Here is a 22,179-nt window from a genome sequence, read left to right as displayed (position 1 = left end):
CTAGTTCAACCATGGGGGCAGCGGCCAAACTCAGTGAGCGGATCAACGAGACCTTTAGAGAGACCTTTAGTTCGGGCATTCACGCTACATAAAAAATCTCTTACCTGCGCAAAGCTAAAAATTAAAAGTTTTCGTCACTCTCCGTAGTCAACAAAAAGTTCAAATAATAAGTAGTTATTACAATCCGACGGCCGGACGCCGGACGGGATGTGAAGTCGTGGACGTGAAGACGGCGATATAATTTATTAAAAAATTTTAAACATAATTTATTCATGACTACGCCAACTCGCCAGGTGTTACTATTAGTGAAGATTTTTGGTTGTTGGCTTGTTGCCACGATTTAAAGAGGGCAATAACAGGGCAGATTGGCCGTGGCCCTGTGTTTACAGTCCAGCCCCAGGATAGGGCCCTAGTATAGATATATATAGGCGAACGGGAGTAAACTGTAAAGGCCGATCAGCAGGAAGTTTTGGCTTGTGGGTTTGATCCCAGCTGGCAGTGGCAGCTGCCTGCCACTGTTCACCAGTCACCACCACGGCACCACCTGTTCTGCAGTTCTGGTCAGTGGTCAAATTAGCAACAAGGCTGGGTGGTTAAGCTTAAGCCCAGCTAAATTTGAGGGCTTTGGAGCAGTGAGTTAGAGTTACCTATGTCAGGCTATGTGTTCAAGAATCAAATAAGCTGTTGATGTTCTGCAATGTTGACTCTTAGAGTGAGTCCTAGTCTCTGACTCAGCATAGTGTCAAAGCAGATCCTACTTTTTTAGACTCTTCCGCAAGTTCATTTTTGAGTCCTATAAATTATAACTCATTTATAAGTACTTATTAAGTAGACCTGTATCTGTGTATCATTTAAGTATTGTCATAGTGACAAACCAGAGATTTTTCAGAATCAGTTCATTTTTAATTTCCTCATTTTCTCAAGATTTAAACCAATTTCTTATGTAAGATAATGGGTATCAGCTAGTATGGACTATGGAATATATCTACTTGGCGAGCCGCGACTGAATTTTTCGAGCCGTGGTTTTATGGATTTGCCAGCCGTGATTCCATTTCTACGAGCCGTGATTCTATTTCACCGAGCCGTGAATTCCATATCTCGGCCATGAAAAGCCATTTACGAGGTGCGAATGCGAATTTATTTACAAAGTTTATGCACGTGTTACCCCAAATCTCTAATTTTACCCTTAAACAGTCAAACGGCAACAATAAAATTTGTCTCTACTGTAAGTTCAGCACGTGTTAATATACAGTCTGACCGCTTTGACATGACCGCAACTATGCGCGATCTTCAACAAACGTTTTGTTTATTTGTTTACATTACGATGTTTATGTTTTTTCTGCAAGATATTTTTGGCGGAAACGGTAAAGCAATGCGGATTGCGGAAGTTGAAAATTTTATGAAATGACATGTTTGCGAAGTGCAAACCGCGATTTTTTAATCAAACAAAAATTTATGACATTTGAGCCGCGAGATTTCATACCTACTGAAATTATATGATATTAGAGCCGCGATATTTCAGACAAAAATAGGACTTTTCCAGACTAGGGTATCAGGATAAGGGTATCCATAATACTTTACTGGTCAGTGGTCTACTTATAAGACTCAAAATATGCGTTTAAAAATTAATTTTTAAAGACAACACTTCCAAAGAATCCAGTGTCTCCAATCTCACAAATGTACAACGAATTTCTCATTTAATTTTCAAATTAAAAATTTAGTTTTTCAATTTTTTTAATATATAAATTTTTTAATATATAATTTTTTCAAAATTATTTATTCTGTTAATTGATTCATGCATTGCCTCTGACTTCACACAAGTGTGCAAAATTTCAGATCAATCAGACAGGTAAAAGTGTGTCAAATATCAGTTATAATATTTGTAGCTGGCAAAATTATTTTTTCAATTTTTTTAATATTAAAAAAATTTTTTTTTTATTTTTAAAATCTTTTATTTTGACATTTGATTCATGCATTGTCTCCAACTTTACACAAGTGTGCAAAATTTCAGATCGATAGGATAAGTAGAAGTGTATTAAATTTTGATTACAAGATTTGTAGCAGACAGACAGGCAGACAGACAGACAAGAACTCAAGAAGTGAAGTTAAAGAGAAGTGTTGTAAAAACATAAATAGGCTGTCAAACATAAAATATGTTATATATGGTAATTTTATATTAACTTCCAAACCGGTCTATGTTACCCCGTCAGGGCTGACATTAGGTGGTCTAAGTTCCCCCATTTGGGGGCGGCACCCTCATTTGCAAACTATGACACTTTCCTAAAAATTGTCATTTGCAAATGTAACTAGAAGAGTTCTATTACAATGCATCAAAACCTGGAGTTATTTAACCAAAAAATAAAAAAATTGGAGGGGGTACAATGACATGCTTTAAATAATAGCATTTTTTTGTGGGTCACACTTTTTATTTTTTAACCTATTAGATATGCAAACTTTTCAAATCTTTAAATTGTGTTATGTAGCCTCAGTATTAGGCCTTTAATGCCCATTGACAAAATTTTTCTATGTCAAATAGTTTCTGAGTTTTGGGGGTTTTTGTTAAAAAAACGAAAAGTGGTCTAAGTTACCCCATTTACGGTATCAATGATTCAATGTATCTTAGACTTAGAATAGTTCCACTGTGCAGAGAGTGGATGAATATAGCAAGATCTTTGGCGATGCTTCAGTAGCCAAATTTTTGCCTTCAGAAGATCTTGCCGATACATTTAGATTGAAATTCTTGCATTTAATATATTTCTCAGTCTTCGGCCAACTATTTAGAAGAAAAGTAAGGTTTCCGGTACGTTGGATGGATTACGATGCAGCGAAGCTTGTCCGGAAATCAGTTGCGATGAGTTCCCGCAAAAAATGTAAACAACGTTTTTTCGATTGCATAGTTTCGGTCACATTAGAGCGGTCAGACTGCTTTATTACATGTTCAGTTGATACTTGCTGTACAATCGGACTGTTTTTAGGGTAAAATTAGTTATGTGGGGTAACACGTGCCTGCAACCTTTTAATTAAGTTTGTGGCTTGTAAATAGTTTGTCATTACTCAGCGTAAATGGCTTTTCATTAAAAATTACCCGGCGATGCATCTTTAAAATGGCCGGCGACGCTTTGGGCTTAAAAATCCATATATTGGCGATGCTGCATCCACCCTCTGCATAGTGGGAATAGTTTATAGTTAGATAGGTACCTACCATCATACCAGCACTAGGTATCATACATAAGAAATTGGTTTAAATCTTGAGTAGATAAGGAAATTAAGAATGAACTGATTCTATGGTTTGTCTGTATGTGTGGTTTGTCACTAATTAATTAATTAGTGTAAACCACAGTATTAATCTGTGATTTGTCACTAATATTGTGATTTGACACTAATAATTGTTAAGAATTGGACTATAATTATTGGAGACAGGTCTAAACTGTCTTAAGGGGAGCGTCTACCCTAAAATTGAAAATTTTTACTTCTTCGGCTTTTATACTAATTTTAAAGCTGACATTCTGCCCTATCCAACGGTACCACTGCCATCTCTCTACGTTGATCTATGATTTCACGACATTTCATGAAAGGGGGGTGGGTGGGGGAGTTCTTTAAGTAATTAGATAGGAACTAATTAGCTGCTGAGCTCTTTAAATATAGTATCTACTTGAGTTGTGCTGCAGTTACGTGTTTAGTCTCATCTTAAAGCTGACATTCTGGCCTATCCAATGGTACCACTACCATCGCTGTACGTCGATTTTCATGTACACGACACTTCATGAAAGGGGGGTGGGGGGAGGAGTTCTTTCAGTAATTAGATACGAGATAATTTGCTGTCCACCACTACAAATATAGTGTTTTTGTGAGGTCTGACTCAGTGTGCCTCCGGGCTTTGTAGGGAGAGATGCGCATGTAGTTGCTCCCATCATCCTTGAGTGGAATCAAGGTCCAGAAACGTTTAGTTTGGAATCTATGCTACATTGAGCGCATATTGTGGCGTGCGCGGGACTTTGTCGCGCTCTCCTCAACATTCGCACTTATTGTCACGGAAAACCTATCTCCTCCTAGAGTTTTGAAGCTACAACAATGAGACATATACCATTCGATTTGCAATTGAAATATCTAGAGATTTGTTGTAGCTTTTTTTCAATTTCGTTATAGTTTTGAAAATATTTTGAAAAAAGGGAAGGGAAATTGGGGAAAATTGAAAAATTTTCAAAAATTTTGGGAAAAATGCTCCCACATCCACAAAAATTTGAAATTCGAAAAAAGCTACAACGAATCAATAGATATGGTCCTTACGCATTGAATGATATGCTTCTCGATGTTGTAGCTTGAAAATTCTAGGAGGAGATAGATTTCTACAGTACCCCCTTTTTTGGCCGTTTTCTAAGAATTTCACGTTTTCTTTCATTTTTTTGAAAAATTGACATGAATAAAAGCTGTCTATTTTTTTATTTTACATATGTGTACCAAGTTTCAAAGTGATCCGTCTGTAAATAGCCGAGATAATTTTTGGGGCAGACGCTCCCCTTAATGGCCTAAATCCTAATTAATGCTGAAAGTCTGAAACTAGCCTAGTCAAACTAGCTAGTAGCTACTATCATTATTAGAACACCTATGAAAGTGGAAGCTGTGGAACCACAAGAACTCAAACAATCTCCAAGACTCCAAGTAATGTTCCATGTTCAACTTGAGCACAGTGGCTACTAGCAAAGCATTGAAATTTCAAAGCAAAGAGGGTAGGTAAACACACCATATTCCGACACTTTAAGGACTTAGCAAGGAATGAATGGCTATAAAAAGATCACCGTATGTGCAACTCGATTTCTGATTGCTTTACGTCACTCTCAAAACACCACACTACGTGCCAGCAACAATAAACGTCACAAACTGTTACCATATTTATTTAAAAGCCTTTAGAATTCAAATCTACAAAATTGCTAAATTCCGATGCTGTGTGTGACTAAATTTGGCATACGTATTGTGAGACTAATTTCGCCAACGCTTCAAAACTGTAATTCCTAATTCCCTGTGTTGGACGCCCTGTGTGAGCTGTATCAGAAAACAACACAGCTCAGAACAAGCTGACTTAATCATCTATTAATTTATTTACCACTTGAAATCAGCAAATACAAGTATACTTGAAGGATTCCTAATATATTCACAGACTTATTTAAAAGTCTCAAACCATAATATTCTTTCTACACAAAACAGTTTATCACAAGGTATTTGGTAGAGCAAGGTCAGCTATCAACTTTGATAGGTACATTTTTTGATGTTCTCACTGGGCGACGTGGACGTTTGCTCTGAGGATCTTAACATTTTCCCGCCAAACCTAGTGTTTTTCGGAAATCTGGCTCGCAATAATACAATGTCACTATTTAAACCATCTACACATGCGTGGAACTAAGACAAAGCTTAATATAAAGGAAAAAGAACTTTGAGAAATATTGGAATTACCCATGATGTCAGAATATGGTGCGTTTACCCGAGTTTTTTGGACTCTTTTTCAAGTTAAATTTTGAGTTCTTTTAGTAGACCAGCAAGGTATCATGGGCACCAGAATTATCATACATTATACATAAGATACCGGTATTCATTTAAATCTTGAGTAAATAAGGAAATTAAAAGTGATTGCCACTCAATGCTCAATGTTAAATCTCAAAAATGTTGATATTTGAAGAAGATTGCCTACTCAGCCATGTAGAAAGCAAACAAAAATCTATATAAATCTGCAGCACACTGTCAGTCTGTAGGAGTGCTGCCGTAGCCCAAAAATTTGACTCTTAAATCAGCCCAAGAACCGATGCCAACCCTCTACATGCAATAGAAATAGTCAACCTAACACATATGCAGCTGTTCTTACTTGGCTCATCTCTCCACACCAGCTTGAAACAAGCAATGCCTCAGCCCACAAGCTGATACTCCAAACGGATTACACCCAATATCTCCTACAGCAATGATTTAAGCCCATACCATCACTTCTTACAAATGCCGTAAGCCACAGGGTCCGCAGACCGCACCAGACTGCCATAAATGGGAACGGCCCCACACTGGACTGTCTCATCACCTTACTCACTTTGCAGACACAAGCCCAGTTCTGACGTTCACCAGCATCTTCTCCCTCCACACTTACCCCCTTCTCTCCACCTTTCCGCGAAAGGGTTAGGTTAGTTTAGAATTCTTCCGCAAGCTGTTACCAAAAGGAGGGGGAGCAGGGGGTAGACATGGAGGTTTAAGGGGACCGACTACCCTCCAGAAAAACTTCTACAGTTATTATCCGATCATCATGAAACTTCACATACATACGTGAAATGTAAAAAATTAACATTTTGCTCCTATTAATTTTTAGAAAAAATTGATAGAAAACATGAAATTCATAGAAAACGGCTAAAAAGGGGTACTTTAGAAAATCTATCTCCTCCTACAAATATCATCCTACAACATCGAGACACATATCATTCAGTTCGTAAGGACCACACCTATAGATTTGATGATCATTTTTCTCATTTTCCCCTTAGTTTTTTTTATGTGCGTTTTATCCCATTTTTCTCATTTTTTCTCATTTTTCCCCCCTCCCCATATAAAAAACGAACCAGACAGAAATAAAAAAAAAAATGATTATCAGTTCTATAGGTATGGTCTTTACAAATCGAATGGTATATGTCTCATTGCTGTAGCTTGAAAACTGTAGGAGGAGATTGGTTTGCCGTGCGACCAATCGGAGGTATTCAGGACGCCCAAAAAACTGCCGGGCGGCACGTAAAATGACATAAAAGGGTCGTAACATAGCCAACATACCGCAACCAAGCCTTAAAACTAAGTGAGGAAGGCATAGAGCAAGTGGCTGCACACCTTTCACCTCGCTGTCATGATGGGCACTGAAAGACCTGGCTGCATCTGGCAGTATATCAAGTCATGCCCCGTAATTAATGCCTTAGGAATTTGTTAAGGCCGCCCCCCACCGCCCTTCATTCCATGGGGCGTGGTGAACATAAAAATGGAGGTAGAAAGATGATTCTGCCACCAATGGAATCGTCAGAAAGTAAGCTTTAAGATGAGTATGAGCACAGATGATTCTGCCACCAATGGAATCGTCAGAAAGTAAGCTTTAAGATGAGTATGAGCACCGGATAATGCCATGATTGGCCGCTTTACGTCAGATGTTCCTTTTTAGTGTGTCCACCCTTCTAATTAATCCCATAGGCTTTACTGAAGGGCTCTAAAAACTCCCTCCCTTCGGGGGGCTGTTACGAAATCATTTTTCGACGTATAGGGATGATTCTGGTACAGTTGGATGCATCAAAAACTAAGCTTTAAGATGAGCACAAAAACCGGAAAACGCCAAAATTGAAAATTTTAGGATAGTCAGTCTTCTTAAACTCCAGAAGAACAGACAGGCCAGGGAATAGCCTTTAGAAGAACGGCTGGAGAGGTAGCAGTGTACAGATAGTTCTGTGGCGCAGGGCGTTCTCTATCGAAAGAGGTGAAGGAGCTAGGCTGAATGGAATAGAAATATTTTGGGGTTTAGCGTGTGGGTTACGACCATTGTTTTGGCAGCTTGCGGCTCATTGGCTTGTTGGTTTACATCCATGAAGGGATTTAGTCCCTGTTACTTTCAGCAAGTAATCATGTTGGCTAATTTGCTCTGCAGCATGCTTGCGCATGGGGTGAAGTATGAAAATTATGCTGAGCTATTTCAGTTGTCCCCAGTCTGTCACCTGACACCAGGATTGAAAATTTCCTACTTGTTACTGGAATTTTCTGGCTCCAAAGTGACAAATTTTTGTTAATACATGTGGAATCTAGCAGTGCATTTTTGTTAACAATTATAGATTATTAATCTGGGACTAGTGAGCAAAATATCTGCTCTTTAAACCATAACTCAATTTTTTGAGCCTTGGTTTTATGGATTTGCAAGCCACAATTCCACTTCATTGAGCTGTGAATTCCATATCTGGGCCATGTAGAGCCATTTATGAGCAGCAAACTTATTTACAAAGTCCTGTGCACATGTTACCCAAAATCTCTGATTTTACCCTGGTAACAGGCTAACAGCATCAGTAATGTTTGTCTTACTTTAGTGGCAACTATCACATGATAATGCTTAATGCACTCTGACATGACTGCAACTATGCAATCTTCAACGAAATGTTTTGGGCGGACTTGTTATCATGACATTATGCAGGATATTTTGGTGGGAGCGTTGAAGTACTACTGTGGAAGCTGACAATTTTATTAAATGACATATTTGCCAAGTGCAAACTGCAATTTCTTCAATCAAACAAAAATACATGAAATTAGATACACAAGATTTTATACTACTGAAATTATATAATATCAGAGCCACAATATTTCATAAACAAGTAGGACTTTTCCCAACTAGATCTAGGACTAGGGCCCCTAGTCCTAGATTAATTATCTCTTAATTCCCCTAGAATAAGGGGAATTTTGCAGTTGTGAAAAATTTCTGGAAAGTTCTATTCAGGGGCTCAATGCTTGAAATTGGGTTTTCTACACTAGCCTCAGTGTTGAAAACATCTTAACTAATTTTCATTAGTGAAACTTTTACCAAAATCTTGTTGACTACCGGTACTGAATAAGTGACAATTATACAGCTGAACTGGGTAATCAGGCAGAAGCCAGTGCTGAATGAGTAAGAAAATGCCTGTCCTTCAAGCTTTCACAGTACAGCAGAACAGGGTGTAAAAGCAAGTTTTTAAATATTTCAATACAATATTAGCTAAATGACAGCCTTACTGCACTCACAAGGCCATATGGGGTCACAGAGAAGAGAGGGTGCAGTTAACAGGTTTTCATTGTAGTAATTCAATGCAATGCTGCAGTGTAGGAGACTAACCTGTAAAGTGTGATAACTTTTCTGCTACGTATCTGAACTTTGAGACTGCAAACTCTTGTCAGTTACAAAAAGCCTAATTTCACTCAGTTCTGCAGGTTAGGGGAGTCGTCTTAATCCAGGAGGTGCATGGCAGAAGACTTCATCTTCAAGAAGCAAACAAACCTTTCAAGGCCTCAAACAGTAATGCTGCGATGCAGCTGGTGTCCAATTATAATATTAATAATAGCAGTTTCTGACCACTATTATTTGAAAATTGAAATTTTTCAGTCCTAACTATATCCTGGGTCTGCCATATTCATGGTAATGGATGTTTGCTATATAAAATAAATTGGTTTCTAGGAGACATTTCTTTTATAATGAAGCTTAATATCATCTATTAGTTTATCTATTTTGTATTGCAGAAGTCTAAGGTGTCTAAATTTGCTATTACTTATGGCAGTAGATAGAAATGCAATTGTAACCCTTCATGAAAAGAGTGAGAGAAATTCAGTCATTGCAAAAAAGCTCCAAATTCATCGTGAAACTGTGTTGAAGGTGGTAAAAACTTCAAGGAAACTGGTGAAACATGCAATCAACCTGGTCAAGGAAGGAAACAAAGTGTCCAAACGAAACAATTGGTCAAAAACATGAGGGAGAAGTTGAGGAGAATCCCTCATCGCTCAGCTGCAAAATTGGCTGCAGAAGCAGGAGTCAGTCAGACATCAATGCGTAGAGTCCTCAAAGATGACCTCAAAACCTCCCCTTACAAGATGCAAACAAGGCAAGAACTAACAGACCATCATGGATGAATGAGACTGGAAAGATGCCAGCACATTCTGGATCTCATTGAGAATGACACACTGCCCAACTTGGTGTTCAGTGACGAGAAAAAATTTGACATTGAACAAAACATTAACTGTCAAAATGACAGAGTTTGGAGTCTGGATGGATCCGTGGCAACCAGAACAGCAATACAACGTCAAAATACCATATCCATGAAGGTTTGGGCCGCAGTAACCACCACTGGGAGGTCCCCACTCGTTTTTGTCCCCTCAGGAGTGAAATTGAACAGTCAGCATTAGTACATTTTGGAAGCTGTATTGTTACCTTGGGCCAGTAAACACTTCAACGGCTCACCATGGAGTTTTCAACAAGACTCCCATCACATGGCTCAAACATGACCCAAAACTGGATTCAGGGTCACATCCCAGCATTCATTAGCAAAAATTAATTGCTCTCAGGAAGCCCTGATTTGAATCCCCTAACTTTTTTGTGTGGGCTATTTTAAAGAGTACCGGTAGTGTCTGCAGAACACCTCATGATTCTTTGGATAGTTTGAAGTCTAAATTGACACAAGAATGGGACTTGATCCCACAAGAAGTGCTGCATGTCTCCTGTGAAGCTTTCCTGCATAGATTGGAGCCGTCATTAAAAATAAGGGTGGTCATATTGAATAATCATGTCTGAGAATTTTTTAGGTAATTCTTGGCTAAGTAGCTCATCCAATAAAAAAACAATGCACCTGTTTGTTTCATTGAGAAATAACAAAAAACATGCGTTGCCATAAATATGGCGGACCCTGTAATGTTTAAGTTTTTAAGAACTAATAAGTATATTGTTATTCTGAGTATTATTTCTCTTGCTTTATATATAGTTACTTATTTATAATTAGTTATAAACTTATTAATAAATAATTATGAAACCAATAAATAATTAATAGTTGATAATTAATGGATTAATAATAATTAATAATCTAAAAAATGAGAATTTTTACAATTTTGACAACTCGCTTAGTTTTGAAGCTGCCCTATTTTAGTAAAAAGTAGTTTACCACTCTTTTGCGGGGTTGTAACTTGTCTGTCATTGAGTTACATGACTAACGCATGTCAATCATCAATGTAATTTTCCACATAATTTGTAATTCATTTATTTGTAATTGCCATGTAATTTTGTGCTGTAAAATTTGCCACTAATGCATATTTTTAATAGCTGATAAAATAATGTGCCACCAACTTATATATTTTGTAGAAAATGGAACACTTTTCCAATTTATGAGCAATAGCAAAAATGAGCCAATTAGCTAATATATAAGTAATACCGGTATACTGTAAAACCGAGTGAATTGGACCACTGATGTTGTGACTTGGACCATTTTTAGTGCTTTCTTTTTTGTGATACAAATAGGCTCATAGTGAATATCTAGGTATTGCATTTGTTGGTTATCTCATGGTACTTCGAGAGCCATCAACACAATTTTTTAAAGGCAAGAACATTTTGACTGGTATAGGGTTTTATTTTCTCAAATATCAAAACAGTCCAAGTCTCCCCATTTTATGGTACAATAGGTTTAAGAAATTCATCTTGACTTGTCACAATTCGAATTCAACTGTTTCTTACTGACTAGATACCCACATATGATAAAGTTTAAGCTGAATTATCTAAGTATTCAAATTTTCAGCAACTTGATCAATTCCCAATATTATATCAAGAAGAAAAGAGACAAGCTGTTATCTGGTAAATTCTATCACATTTTTTAAATCTGAGGATGGATCTTTAAAATCCAGAAGGCAATTTAGGTCTGTACTCTTAAGACCAAAGAACTTGTATCAAAAATGATGTGGATTCATCCAACTTCAATTGCTCTGGATGAAAACATATATAAATGATATCATTGATGTTTGTCGTTGGAAGTATGTACGTATGCAAAAATAGTTGCACTTGTATCGTTTTCTCTAGTTGATTATCTTTTGATTTTGTTGAGGGTAAAGTTTGTGTATTACCAATGTTTTTATTTTAGTGATATTAATTGCAGGTACTGTTCTTAATAATGAAGTGAAGTTACTATGGAAGAAAGTTTCTCTCATGAGAACTCTGCTGGTTTAAATGCAGTTGACAGTTTTATCATACAAAGACTTGACTCAGGGGATATCATTTACAGTAATCCAAATGCAAAGTTTAAGGTAAGTCTAGAAAATTTTTTTCCATCTACCAAAATCCTAATATACTCGCAATGTGGCTTATACCTGCAATATATATATATATATATATTAGTGTAGGCTGGCAGAATTTCTTCTCTTAAACAAGTTTTGTTAAAGACCAGAGAATTAATGAAATGAATGTTGTACATTTGAAACGTCGTTAAATATTAAAAATGTCTATCGGTAATTTAATTTTCAATCTTCCAACACCTACGAAGAATTTAGTACGACTCATTGAAAAAACTAACAAGAAGTTGGTAAATATATATATATATATACACACACACATTTCAAAAATTTATTCCTTATCTCATTTTATTTATGTTGTATAAATGATCAGAAGAACATATAATGACGTAAAGGAAAATTGGGAAAAAATTAAAAAATTACAGATAACATCTTTTATCTTTTTAACATTGTAACTAGTGTTTTCTTTTGAAATTTAGTTATTTGTAGTTAGTGCTTTTTGTGCTCCTGTTGAAATAATTTCTGAAATATTGACAATTAGCTGTTACCAAAATTTTATAATAAAGAGCAATACTACTAATTTGGTAATACATTTTTCTAGCTTGTTGGTCCATATGTTATGGGCGGTAAGCTTGGAGAAGGCAGCTATGCAAAAGTGAAGGAGTGTCAACATTCCGAGACCTTGGAACGATGTGCTGTTAAAATCTTGAAAGAGAAGACTCTGCGCAAGATTCCTCATGGAAAAGAAAACGTCATAAGGGAGATCAAACTTTTAAGAAACCTACACCATAAAAATGTTGTTAAACTTCATGATGTTATTTATAATGAAGAGAAAGGGAAGGTTAGCTTGATAGATACCGGTATCTGTATGTTATATTCTCACTGTAGTTTAACTTGTTAAAGAGAGGTTAAACTACTATCAAATTTGTTTTACATTGATGTATTGTTGGGTTTTGCATATTAAACTATTTAAAAATTTCATTTGCAATAAAAATTTCAAGAAATTCTTGAAATTTAACACTTCATCACTTTGTTATTGTAATAAATAAATCAAAATAATATTATTCACATGTGACATTTGTGTCATTCCAATAACTGCCTCAAACTTATTAATCATTGTCAAGTTCACAAACATTTTATTTTTTTCAGACTTACATGATGATGGAGTATTGTGTTGTGGGGCTGCAGGAATTGCTGGAGAAATCCCCTGAAAACAAATTCCCAGTTTGGCAGGCGCAGGGGTGAGTGTGCATGAATTTTTCCATTGTACAGAATTGCAGGTCATTTGATTGTGTCTCAGCTCTATGAACAACTATGAAATGAATCACTACTGCATCTTGTTTGCCTTTGCTAAAAATGTACGTATATGAAACGAGTCCTGAGTCCTAGGCTCTTTTAGCTGCCAAGTGGTAACTGAGCAGTGAAGTGGTGTCATTGCTTTGAGAATAATTTTTAATAATTTGCATGCTTGGTCTGCAGTTTTGAGAGTAATATAGGTAAGTAATCTCTATCAAAAGACAATGAATAGTTCAGCTTCTGCATATTCCTATTTGAAGGATAACAAAGTGTCGTTACTAAAAAAAATATTGATCACTTGTTGTGGGATATTCCTGCAGCTTTAAAAGTTCAGGGGTCAATAGTCATTACCTAAAAATTCTTTCTAAAGTAATAAAAGAGTCTGTAATTAAATAATGTATTCTCTATCTCTAATCCAGCCTCCTTAATCTTAAAACATTTCAACGTTGTAACATATGCTCATGCTTGTTGTACATTCACTCTAATTCAATCTACTGAGTCTGTTTGATGAACATCTCATACCATTCCCTTCATAAGCCATGAGGTCAGAGTTGCTTCAGCATGCTGCAATCCAGCATCATATTACTTTCTTGTTGCAGATTTTTCCTGCAGTTGATTGAAGGTCTGGAGTATCTACACAGTCGTGGTGTCATTCACAAAGATGTCAAACCAGGCAACCTGCTTCTTAGCTGTGACAAAACCCTGAAAATCACAGATTTTGGAGTAGCAGAGGTCAGTTTTTAATGCAGAATTCCCAAATCTCGCCCCATGTTAGATAGGCATAAGCTTTGTGGGTGAATTCATTTCAAGTATGGAGTAGGTATTTGCCTTCATCCCACAATAGCAAATTTACTTCTCTCTGTTGATGCATAAATGAAATTAAATTTATTAATATAAGTGTATGATTAGCTGTTATTTGTATAATATTAATACTAAACTAATAAGTTTGTAATGTTATCAGGATATTTGTTTTATAATTATATTTTAAATGTTGTCAATTAAATTTTGAATATTCATACAGGATTATTCAAAATTTACAGAATTGCATTCCCTTAGTAATACCTGAAATGTGTTAAGATTCATGTTGCCTATTTCTTATATAATATGTTGGTTCAAAAAAGAAATGGAAATCCTTTTATTATAAAAAGTTGAAATTTTGTGTCCTTTTTTATTTTTAACACGTTTTTCTTAGCTTAGCTTCGCGTTTGTTTGTTTATTTGTTTATTTGTTTGTTTGTTTGTTTGTTTGTTGTTAACATTGACAACGAAAATTAGCCCACTTTTGATTGTTCTAGAGATCTGAAATTCGGCATGCAGGCTATTTTCGCCTAACAATTTCAGATACAATCATAAAAACTAGTAATTAGAGACCAAAATTAGTTTAATTGAGTAAAGTATATATATAGTATATGTAAATAGTATGACGTGCGGGCGCTGACGTTATAGACGAGCAGGCGCTAACGCTGCGTATCATCGATACGTACGTCAAGTCATACTTAATCAAGTCTTAGTTAAATTTCCAAAATTTAAGTGTTGTGTGCTTTTCGCTTTAATCATAAATCTGCCAGACACACGTTTTTTTGGGGTGAACCATAATTTATTTTCTACTTTTTAGTCCACAAGAAAAACGTGATTTTTTTAAAAAGTTTTTTTTAAGTATTTTATTACATTTTTAGTTCATAAATGAAGATTGTATTACTCCACTGAGTGAAATGAGTATCTACCACTCATGAGACCCTGTCAGACTAATTCCAAACATGCTGAGGCTAATATTGGCAGAACATGCATGATACTGTTTGATATTGTGTTTTGCATTTTCTTATTCACATTGAACTACTTGCCAATCAGAAATTGGCTAAGCTTGGAACATAATTTGATACTGCAGCCTTTTATACATTTTAATATCCATATCATTCTTTCAGGTAGTATCAATATTAATATTTTTCTCTTCAGCAAGTTGACTTGCTTGTGGGCGATGACTTGATCACCAGCAGTCAAGGGAGCCCAATGTTCCAGCCTCCTGAGGTGACAGGCGGCACTCTTGAACGCTTTCCTGGCTACAAACTTGATGTTTGGAGTGCGGGCATTACTTTGTGAGTGTCATCATTCTGTAATTATGAGTATCATCGTTCAGTAATGATATAGGTAGATGCTTAACTAATTGACCGTGTGTAAGGTTTATAGCAGGTGCTGGATTATCAAGAAATTTTAATTTCATATTCGTGGGATTTTTTTAAAATGCATACACTTTATTTTTCTTTCTTTTTTTTTCTTTTGCATAATGAGCTACAATTGCTCTTCTTGGTGCCAAAGTCTGTTATGCATACTATTATAATTAAAAATGCATTTTATAAGTGCAAAGTCATATACCTATTGATTCATATTATTTTGTAATACCTGACGTGACTATGTTGTGGATTTCTTATTTATATTTGTTGCCTAACTCTGTTCAAACTATGCAGTGAATGATTAATTTTATGCATGCTTTACATAAATGACAAATAGGTCTTCCGAAGCTTGAATTATAACAAAAAAAAAGGTAGATATAACTTTAAAACATTAACTGTAGAAAAGTTACTGCTTATTTATAAGCATAAATGAAACGAATTTGATTAACGCTACACCTGGTCATTTTCAGGTACAATTTAACAAGTGGCAAGTATCCATTTAATGGGTCTAGTATATTCCGCATTATTGAGAGCGTTGGTCGTGATCCGCTGGTCATTCCTTCTGAGCTGGACTCAAACCTCTCCTCGCTCCTCCAGCTCATGCTGGTCAAAGATCCTTTCAAGAGAATATCCTTGCAAGAAGTTAAGAAGCAAAGGTAATTTTGTTTTACATTAGAGTTTACCAAAACGCCCATGATAATTCTTTTTTCTTAAGACATAGAATTAATGCTATTGATTCACCCGAAACCCATCTAATTACTATGTACAATTTATTCAATTACTAAGGTAACTTCATTTTTTCTGAAATATGGGTAATTCCTACGAGTTCAGCCTTTTAGGCAGTATATAATTCACTGAATATAATTTCTGCAGGAAAAACTGATTTTCAAACATTATTTCACAGTGTAGGTTATTTGGTACCTATATAGTTTAATGATCAATGCATAGGTATTAATTGTACTGGTTGCTTTAAAAAGTGACTAATTTTTTCATGGCAAATTGGCTCACTAGGAAATGATTTGAATAGACACTGTAGCAGAATGTTCTGAAGTGGTGAGTTCTTGAAGTTGTGGGTGGCTATTAGTAAAGTGCTCTGATACCTTTACTTTTATAGACATTTTGTCTGCTTGTTTGCCATGTGTTGCATTTTTAACACAAAGTAGTAAATCCATAATATTGGTTTTTAACCTAATATATGTTATGCATGTATAATTTCTTGGAAGGTAGGTCAATGTGAAAGCTTTAATTATTAAATATAAGCTGTAAATGGTAAATATCAGTTGTGTAACTATGCTGATAATGTTCAGGTGGGTGATGCAGAAGCTCCAACCTTTACGAGGAGATGAGGAGGGCGTGTCGTTGTGGGAGCGTCAGGGAGTGGCTGATCCTCACTCCTCTTCTGTCATCCCATTCCTCGAGTGCCATCACTTCCCTGAAGAGTCCATTCCTTACATCACTGAGCACGAGAGGAACAGTGAGTGCTGTGCCCACAGTGTCATTCCTTACATCACTGAGCACGAGAGGAACAGTGAGTGCTGTGCACACAGTGTCATTCCTTATATCACTGAGCACGAGAGGAACAGTGAGTGCTGTGCACACAGTGTCCACCTAGAACGCGTTTCATTCTCTCTTGTAGCTGTACTCTCAACAATAGTTAATATTTCGTATCTACTTTAGATATTCTCTGACGGCTTACTAAGCTAAACCCACCAATCTTTTGACGATAATTCGGCCGCTATGTTTACTGAAGCGTGTTTTGATAGTGCAGCTCTAGGAGACAACTTTGGTATTGTGAATCACTGACTGCACTTCTGTTAATCTGATGATCAATACATTTTCTTTGCATTTTCAATTCCAAAAATAGGTTTTTGGGAAGAGCAGTAGCTGCAAAGCAGTTACTGAAACACATAATGGACTGTAGAAAGTTATTCATTTTGGAGAGAGCGCTGTTAATTGAAATTAAGTCCAATGGTGCATATAATACATATAATTTAGATTTACATTCTTGTACTTGCCACAGATTGTCATTATGCAGTCGGGCGCGATTAAAACTTTAGCATCAAATAATGACAATTTACCGCCTTTTAACGTTAAAATGTTGTACAAATGTTTTTTTCAGTTAAATTTGGCGTATCTGCTGACCGAAGTTGATCCATTGCTTCCTTTTCAAAATGCTAATTCAAGATATTTTCTAAACCTGATAAGTGCTGTTTATGTTTTTTATATTCCCCAGTGAACGAGTCAAACACGCCTTACTTCAAGACAAGCTGTCAAATGAGTCCACCGCCCAACGTCAAAAAGAAACGGCACGAAGGCTCCTCTTGCATCAGCTTCCAGACGATCTCAAGCTGCATCCAGTCGTGACGAAATTCCCGAGTACCTGACATCTTTATGTGGCTCTTTGCATTCAAGCAATAATGCAACAAACACAGCTCCTCTGACAAGGACACCATCTATGGAGGAGTTTTGATTGTTCATCAAGATGGGCTACAGACATTGTTGTATTTTTTCTTGACTTTGCATATTATTTCTTTATTCTGCCACGCAATGTGTAGAATTTTCTGACTACTGGTCTTTGGTGTAGTGCAATAGCGTAAGCTATTTATTCGTCAAACCTATTATGCTAGAGTGATGATAATTGCCTTTCGACAAACTATGAAGGTCCTCAAGTGCTATCGTCTCTTTATTTTTTTTAACACAATGAAGAGCTTGTTTTTGTCAGGATATGAAACTAACTAGTCTTGTGAGATGCTTCAGTTAGGACTGAAGTGTAACGAGCATGAAGGTGTATATCTATAAATGTTTCTTTACCGTAATGCTTGTGCTGAAGGTGCCTTGCCGCTCTTTCAATTTCTTGTTCTACTTTCCTTTGAAAAACCACTGTATCGTCAAAAATTATTTGTGAATGTAGAAATCAACCGTGCACAATGTCGATTCGGTAAGTACACCGTTAGATCTCGATGATTTTCTTTCATATAAGATGCTAGTGAGTTTTTGACATATGCAGGAGACCTTTTGCGGTCATTCAATGAATGACTAGAATTTAGTTTGATGCGTCTGCAAGATATTCTTATTATACCAGGCATGTAGATGTTCGATAAAATTGAATGTCCCTCAGTTTCTTATAACAAAACGTTTTATGAAAATAAACAAATTAATGACATTGGTTGCTAGTAGCTAAATTGATTGATTTAATTGAGTTATGTGATATTTGGGTAATGTCCTCCATAAAGCACTTAAAAGTGATGTACCTGATTTCCAGTCTTGTGACTAATCCTAAAGTCTTACTCTGAAATCTGTGTCACTTTTTTTCGCTGGTGGTTTCGAATCGCTGTTTTACGCTTGAATTGGTTCGCTGTATTTATGTTTTATGCTATTTTTAAGGTGCTAGGATCCAGGCCAACTGATGACGGTGTTTTGATAGTTAATTGTACCTGTTCTCTGAGGTTGACCATTGTTCTCCTCTTTTGTTGGATAGAGTAATTCCCCCCAAATATTTACCTTTTCAGAAGAAACCTTAAAATGGTGTTGTGGTATTTGCCTCCTTATTCATGCTTAGATCCCCTAGATATCACGTGCTTACGGCTTGTTTTGGGCACCTCTCACATATAGTTGATGAAACACGCGGCGACGAAACCTCTCACATCCAAGGCGCCGCTGACTAAGTTGCGCTACCATAAGAGCAGGCTGACGTCCGCCCTGTATCTCAATGCATTCCCATATCAGGTCATTTCACACAGGAGTCTTACATGGATCTGTAATTTGACCTCTCTTCAACCACTTTATCTCCGAATTACCAGTACCAGTCTAAATTGACTCATAACCGCATACGGCCACTCTGTCTTCGTGGCCTTCCCGAGACTCGAAGCCGAGGATTCAGATTTACTAAGTTTCTGTTGGGCTAAGCTCCCCGGTCCACCGCCCTGAAACTGACCATTAACACCCGTCACGCGTTATCCGTCACGCCTTTACACCTGGTAGTCCTTCACTCGCACTAACGTCCTTTCGCCGCAATCTGTAACGACATCATCAACCGGGGAAAAGCTCTAAAAATACTGGAAGTCACTTGCGACTACCATGACACGTTCTCCCCTCACGTCAGGGTTTTGGCCACAGAGGCGACGGAAACCCTACGCATTCTAAATGTTCTCGTAGGAACCGCTGGGGTTTATCAAAGAACGATGTCTATGCCTCCTACCGGACCATCACGCACCCAATACTTGATTACGCAGTCCCCATGGTTCCCATTAGCCTCTCGCTCTACCGTTTCAGGCATTCAAACTTGAGAAATTAGTCCTGAGGTTAGTCACGGGATGCCTCAAAATGGCTCCTATTAACCGCCTCCTTATTGAGAAAGACGCGCTTTTCCTGGCAGCCAACATGGCCCTTGCATGCGCACAGTTATTTCGTATCGTCACTACTCCCCTTGGAGACCGAACTATGAAGATCCCCCTTAGGTCGGAATTCGGAAGCCTTCTTGTGCCTCCTAACGAATGGCATCTTGTTAATAGACTATCGCGGGAAGGCGATGCTGACTCTTCGCTCCAAGAAAAGTATTGCTTCTTCATAGGCGATCAGTGATAGGGAATGTGTACATTTAGCATCAGCCGCTCGCCAAGCGCCGACTGTCTATTCAGCCCTTCTATCCCATGATCTTCGGCGTCTCCTCACTATGGGACAGTCCCGTGGAGGGAGCAGCCTTCTTTGCCCCACTTCCTGCGTTTGCCATCTCTCCTTTCTTCCAGTCTCCACCTTAGCCTCCCCTCGCCATGCACGCACGACGTAGGCTCAAGAAAGGCCAGGAGACGTTCGCGAATTTAGCCGGTCTTCACCATGTGACTTGTTTCAAATAATTTTGTATGCTAAATGCCTCGTATAAATGACCTAATTATCTATTGTACTCATAGTCCTTTTCTCAAATTTTACTTGGGCTTTAATCCACGAAATACCACTTAGAATAGAAGTGTCGGCATTGAAGAAAATAGGCCCATGGCCTGTTGCGGATTCTTGAATTTTTTGTGACTTGATTCACAAGGGATCCGGCCTTTGGAACCCGATCTTTCCATAACTGACGATTGATTGAGATAGCTGCTGAACCTATTGCCTGGTCCGTAATTTGCTAGGCATTTTAACACTGAACATATGCTCCTGCATAGCTTCGTCTAGTCTGTTTTTGAAGGCGTTCTTACTCGGAGCGTCAATGATGCTATCAGGGAGGCTGTTCCACTTGTCGGTGACTCGAAGCGAGAAGAAATGTTGTCGCATGGATGTGTTACAACGCAGTTTTTTTAGTTTATAGCTGTGACCCTTGGTGACTGGTGTTGGTTCTTGTTTCAAATTCTAGTAATCCTTCTGAGACCTTGTATAAGCCTTGAGTATACTTGTATGCTTCAATGAGGTCCTCACGCAGACGTCGATAACTGAGGCTTGGAAGCTTCATAATCTTTCCTCATAGGACTTGCCTTTCAAGCCCGGAACTATCCTTATTGCGCGTCTTCGAACACTCTATTAAATTTTTGTCCTTTTCAAATTTTGGTGACCACACGACGTTTCCAAACTCTAGCTAGGTTCGGGCGCACGAGGTACGACATCAACAAACAACTGCTTCATCGCTTCTGCATCTAGGAACTCGAAAGAGCGTCTGATCAGTTCAAGTCGTTTATTGGCTTTATTAACTTGACCCTTGACCTTCAATATGCTTGGAAAATTTCAACTCATTGTCGATATTAACTCCTAAATCTTTTTCCATTGTCGACTACTCGACTTCGACATCATCACTCTCTCCTTGCAACCGTGCATAGTGGCAAAGCAGAGAGTTTTTTAGACTCTCCCTAAAGTTCATTTTTGAGTCCTATAAGTAGACCAGCAAAGTATCATGGATACCAGCATTATCATACATAAGAATTTGGTTTGAATCTTGAGTAAATGAGGAAATTAAAAATGAACTTATTCTAAAAAATCTCTGGTTTGTCACTATGCAACCGTGTCTTCTTATACTGTAATCTTGCTGTTCAATATTCTTGTCAAGAATAAAGCACGCAAAGCAAGAATAAACACACGCATCAATTACAAACATAACCGTGTCCCTGAGAAATCACCATGACTCAGCCACATTCATGTCCTTAATCACTTGGTCTAGAATATTGCCATATTGGGAGTCTGTTTACATCTAAAATGGGTTGGTTAGGCAACGTGCTGGACTAAGAAGGAGTCTCTTACTGACTCCATGAAGAAGGATGCTGGGTGATTCTCTTCCCTTGGAGAGGATCCATGTATCCAGTCCAGCTCTGGATGATTGAAATCACCAACGATCAACGTGTGTGACCTACGGAAAGTCATGCTTGGTAAAAGACTGTTTAGTACTTTGTCGTTATCAGAAGAACTGTTTGGTGATCTATAAACGACGCCTATGAGAAGGCGGGTCGCCTGCCGACGACCACCACTGCCATCTCAGGGACCATCATGATTATGTAATGTAATGGACCATCATGATTACAGGCTTCCGGAACGTAGCCTTCAACACTTCTGGACAATCATATCTAGGCCGTGCGTTGAAGTTTTGAACCAGCCCTCGGTTAAACGGCCACTCGTCGAAGAATGATACATTTCGGAACATAACTATGCTATCTGAAACCTAACCTCAGATGTGGTGAACGTAAAATTACGTAATTTAACGATGCCCGGAAATCATATTCGATCCGCGGCCTAGTGGTGCACGGCAGGTTTTATGCAAGGCCGGAGGAGGACAAAGGCAAGTGGTTCACGGCTGATTGGTGGATGTCCGGAGAGATCCAAGGCGTTCGATTCAGAGATTATTGGTTATTGGTACACACAGTTGGTAGTGTACAGCTGTGCTCCCGAGGAGGCTATCTTGAAGACGAACTATGACTAATATCGTAATCGTAAAGCGCAGTTAGTTGAGTAATGCAAGTAGGTTTAATTGG

The 22,179-nt window shown here is 37.6% G+C and overlaps 1 protein-coding gene across 1 annotated transcript; it reads left to right on the top strand.

Annotated features, from left to right (window-relative positions):
- Positions 1-11,617: 11,617 nt before the first annotated feature.
- LOC108667570 (serine/threonine-protein kinase STK11) lies at positions 11,618-18,762 on the top strand. The gene is made up of 8 exons (XM_018154613.2): positions 11,618-11,787; positions 12,374-12,613; positions 12,922-13,013; positions 13,668-13,800; positions 15,021-15,160; positions 15,706-15,891; positions 16,543-16,709; positions 17,469-18,762. The coding sequence occupies exons 1-8, from the start codon at positions 11,671-11,673 to the stop codon at positions 17,597-17,599; spliced, it is 1,206 nt and encodes a 401-aa protein (XP_018010102.1). The 5' UTR covers positions 11,618-11,670; the 3' UTR covers positions 17,600-18,762.
- Positions 18,763-22,179: the final 3,417 nt, after the last annotated feature.

This window comes from Hyalella azteca, unplaced genomic scaffold (assembly GCF_000764305.2).
Source record: "Hyalella azteca isolate HAZT.00-mixed unplaced genomic scaffold, Hazt_2.0.2 contig8285, whole genome shotgun sequence".
Lineage (NCBI taxonomy): Eukaryota > Metazoa > Arthropoda > Malacostraca > Amphipoda > Hyalellidae > Hyalella > Hyalella azteca.
The sequence above is the reverse complement of the archived record's forward strand: the minus strand, read 5'-3'. Positions and strand labels throughout refer to the sequence as shown.

What these genes read in the sequence shown, in the direction of transcription:
- LOC108667570 (XM_018154613.2), top strand. Translation starts at nt 11,671, where the DNA reads ATGGAAGAAAGTTTCTCTCATGAGAACTCTGCTGGTTTAAATGCAGTT. An exon ending in CAGATTTTGGAGTAGCAGAG is followed by an intron (nt 13,801 to 15,020) that starts GTCAGTTTTTAA and finishes TTTTCTCTTCAG; the next exon opens with CAAGTTGACTTGCTTGTGGG. An exon ending in TGGAGTGCGGGCATTACTTT is followed by an intron (nt 15,161 to 15,705) that starts GTGAGTGTCATC and finishes GGTCATTTTCAG; the next exon opens with GTACAATTTAACAAGTGGCA.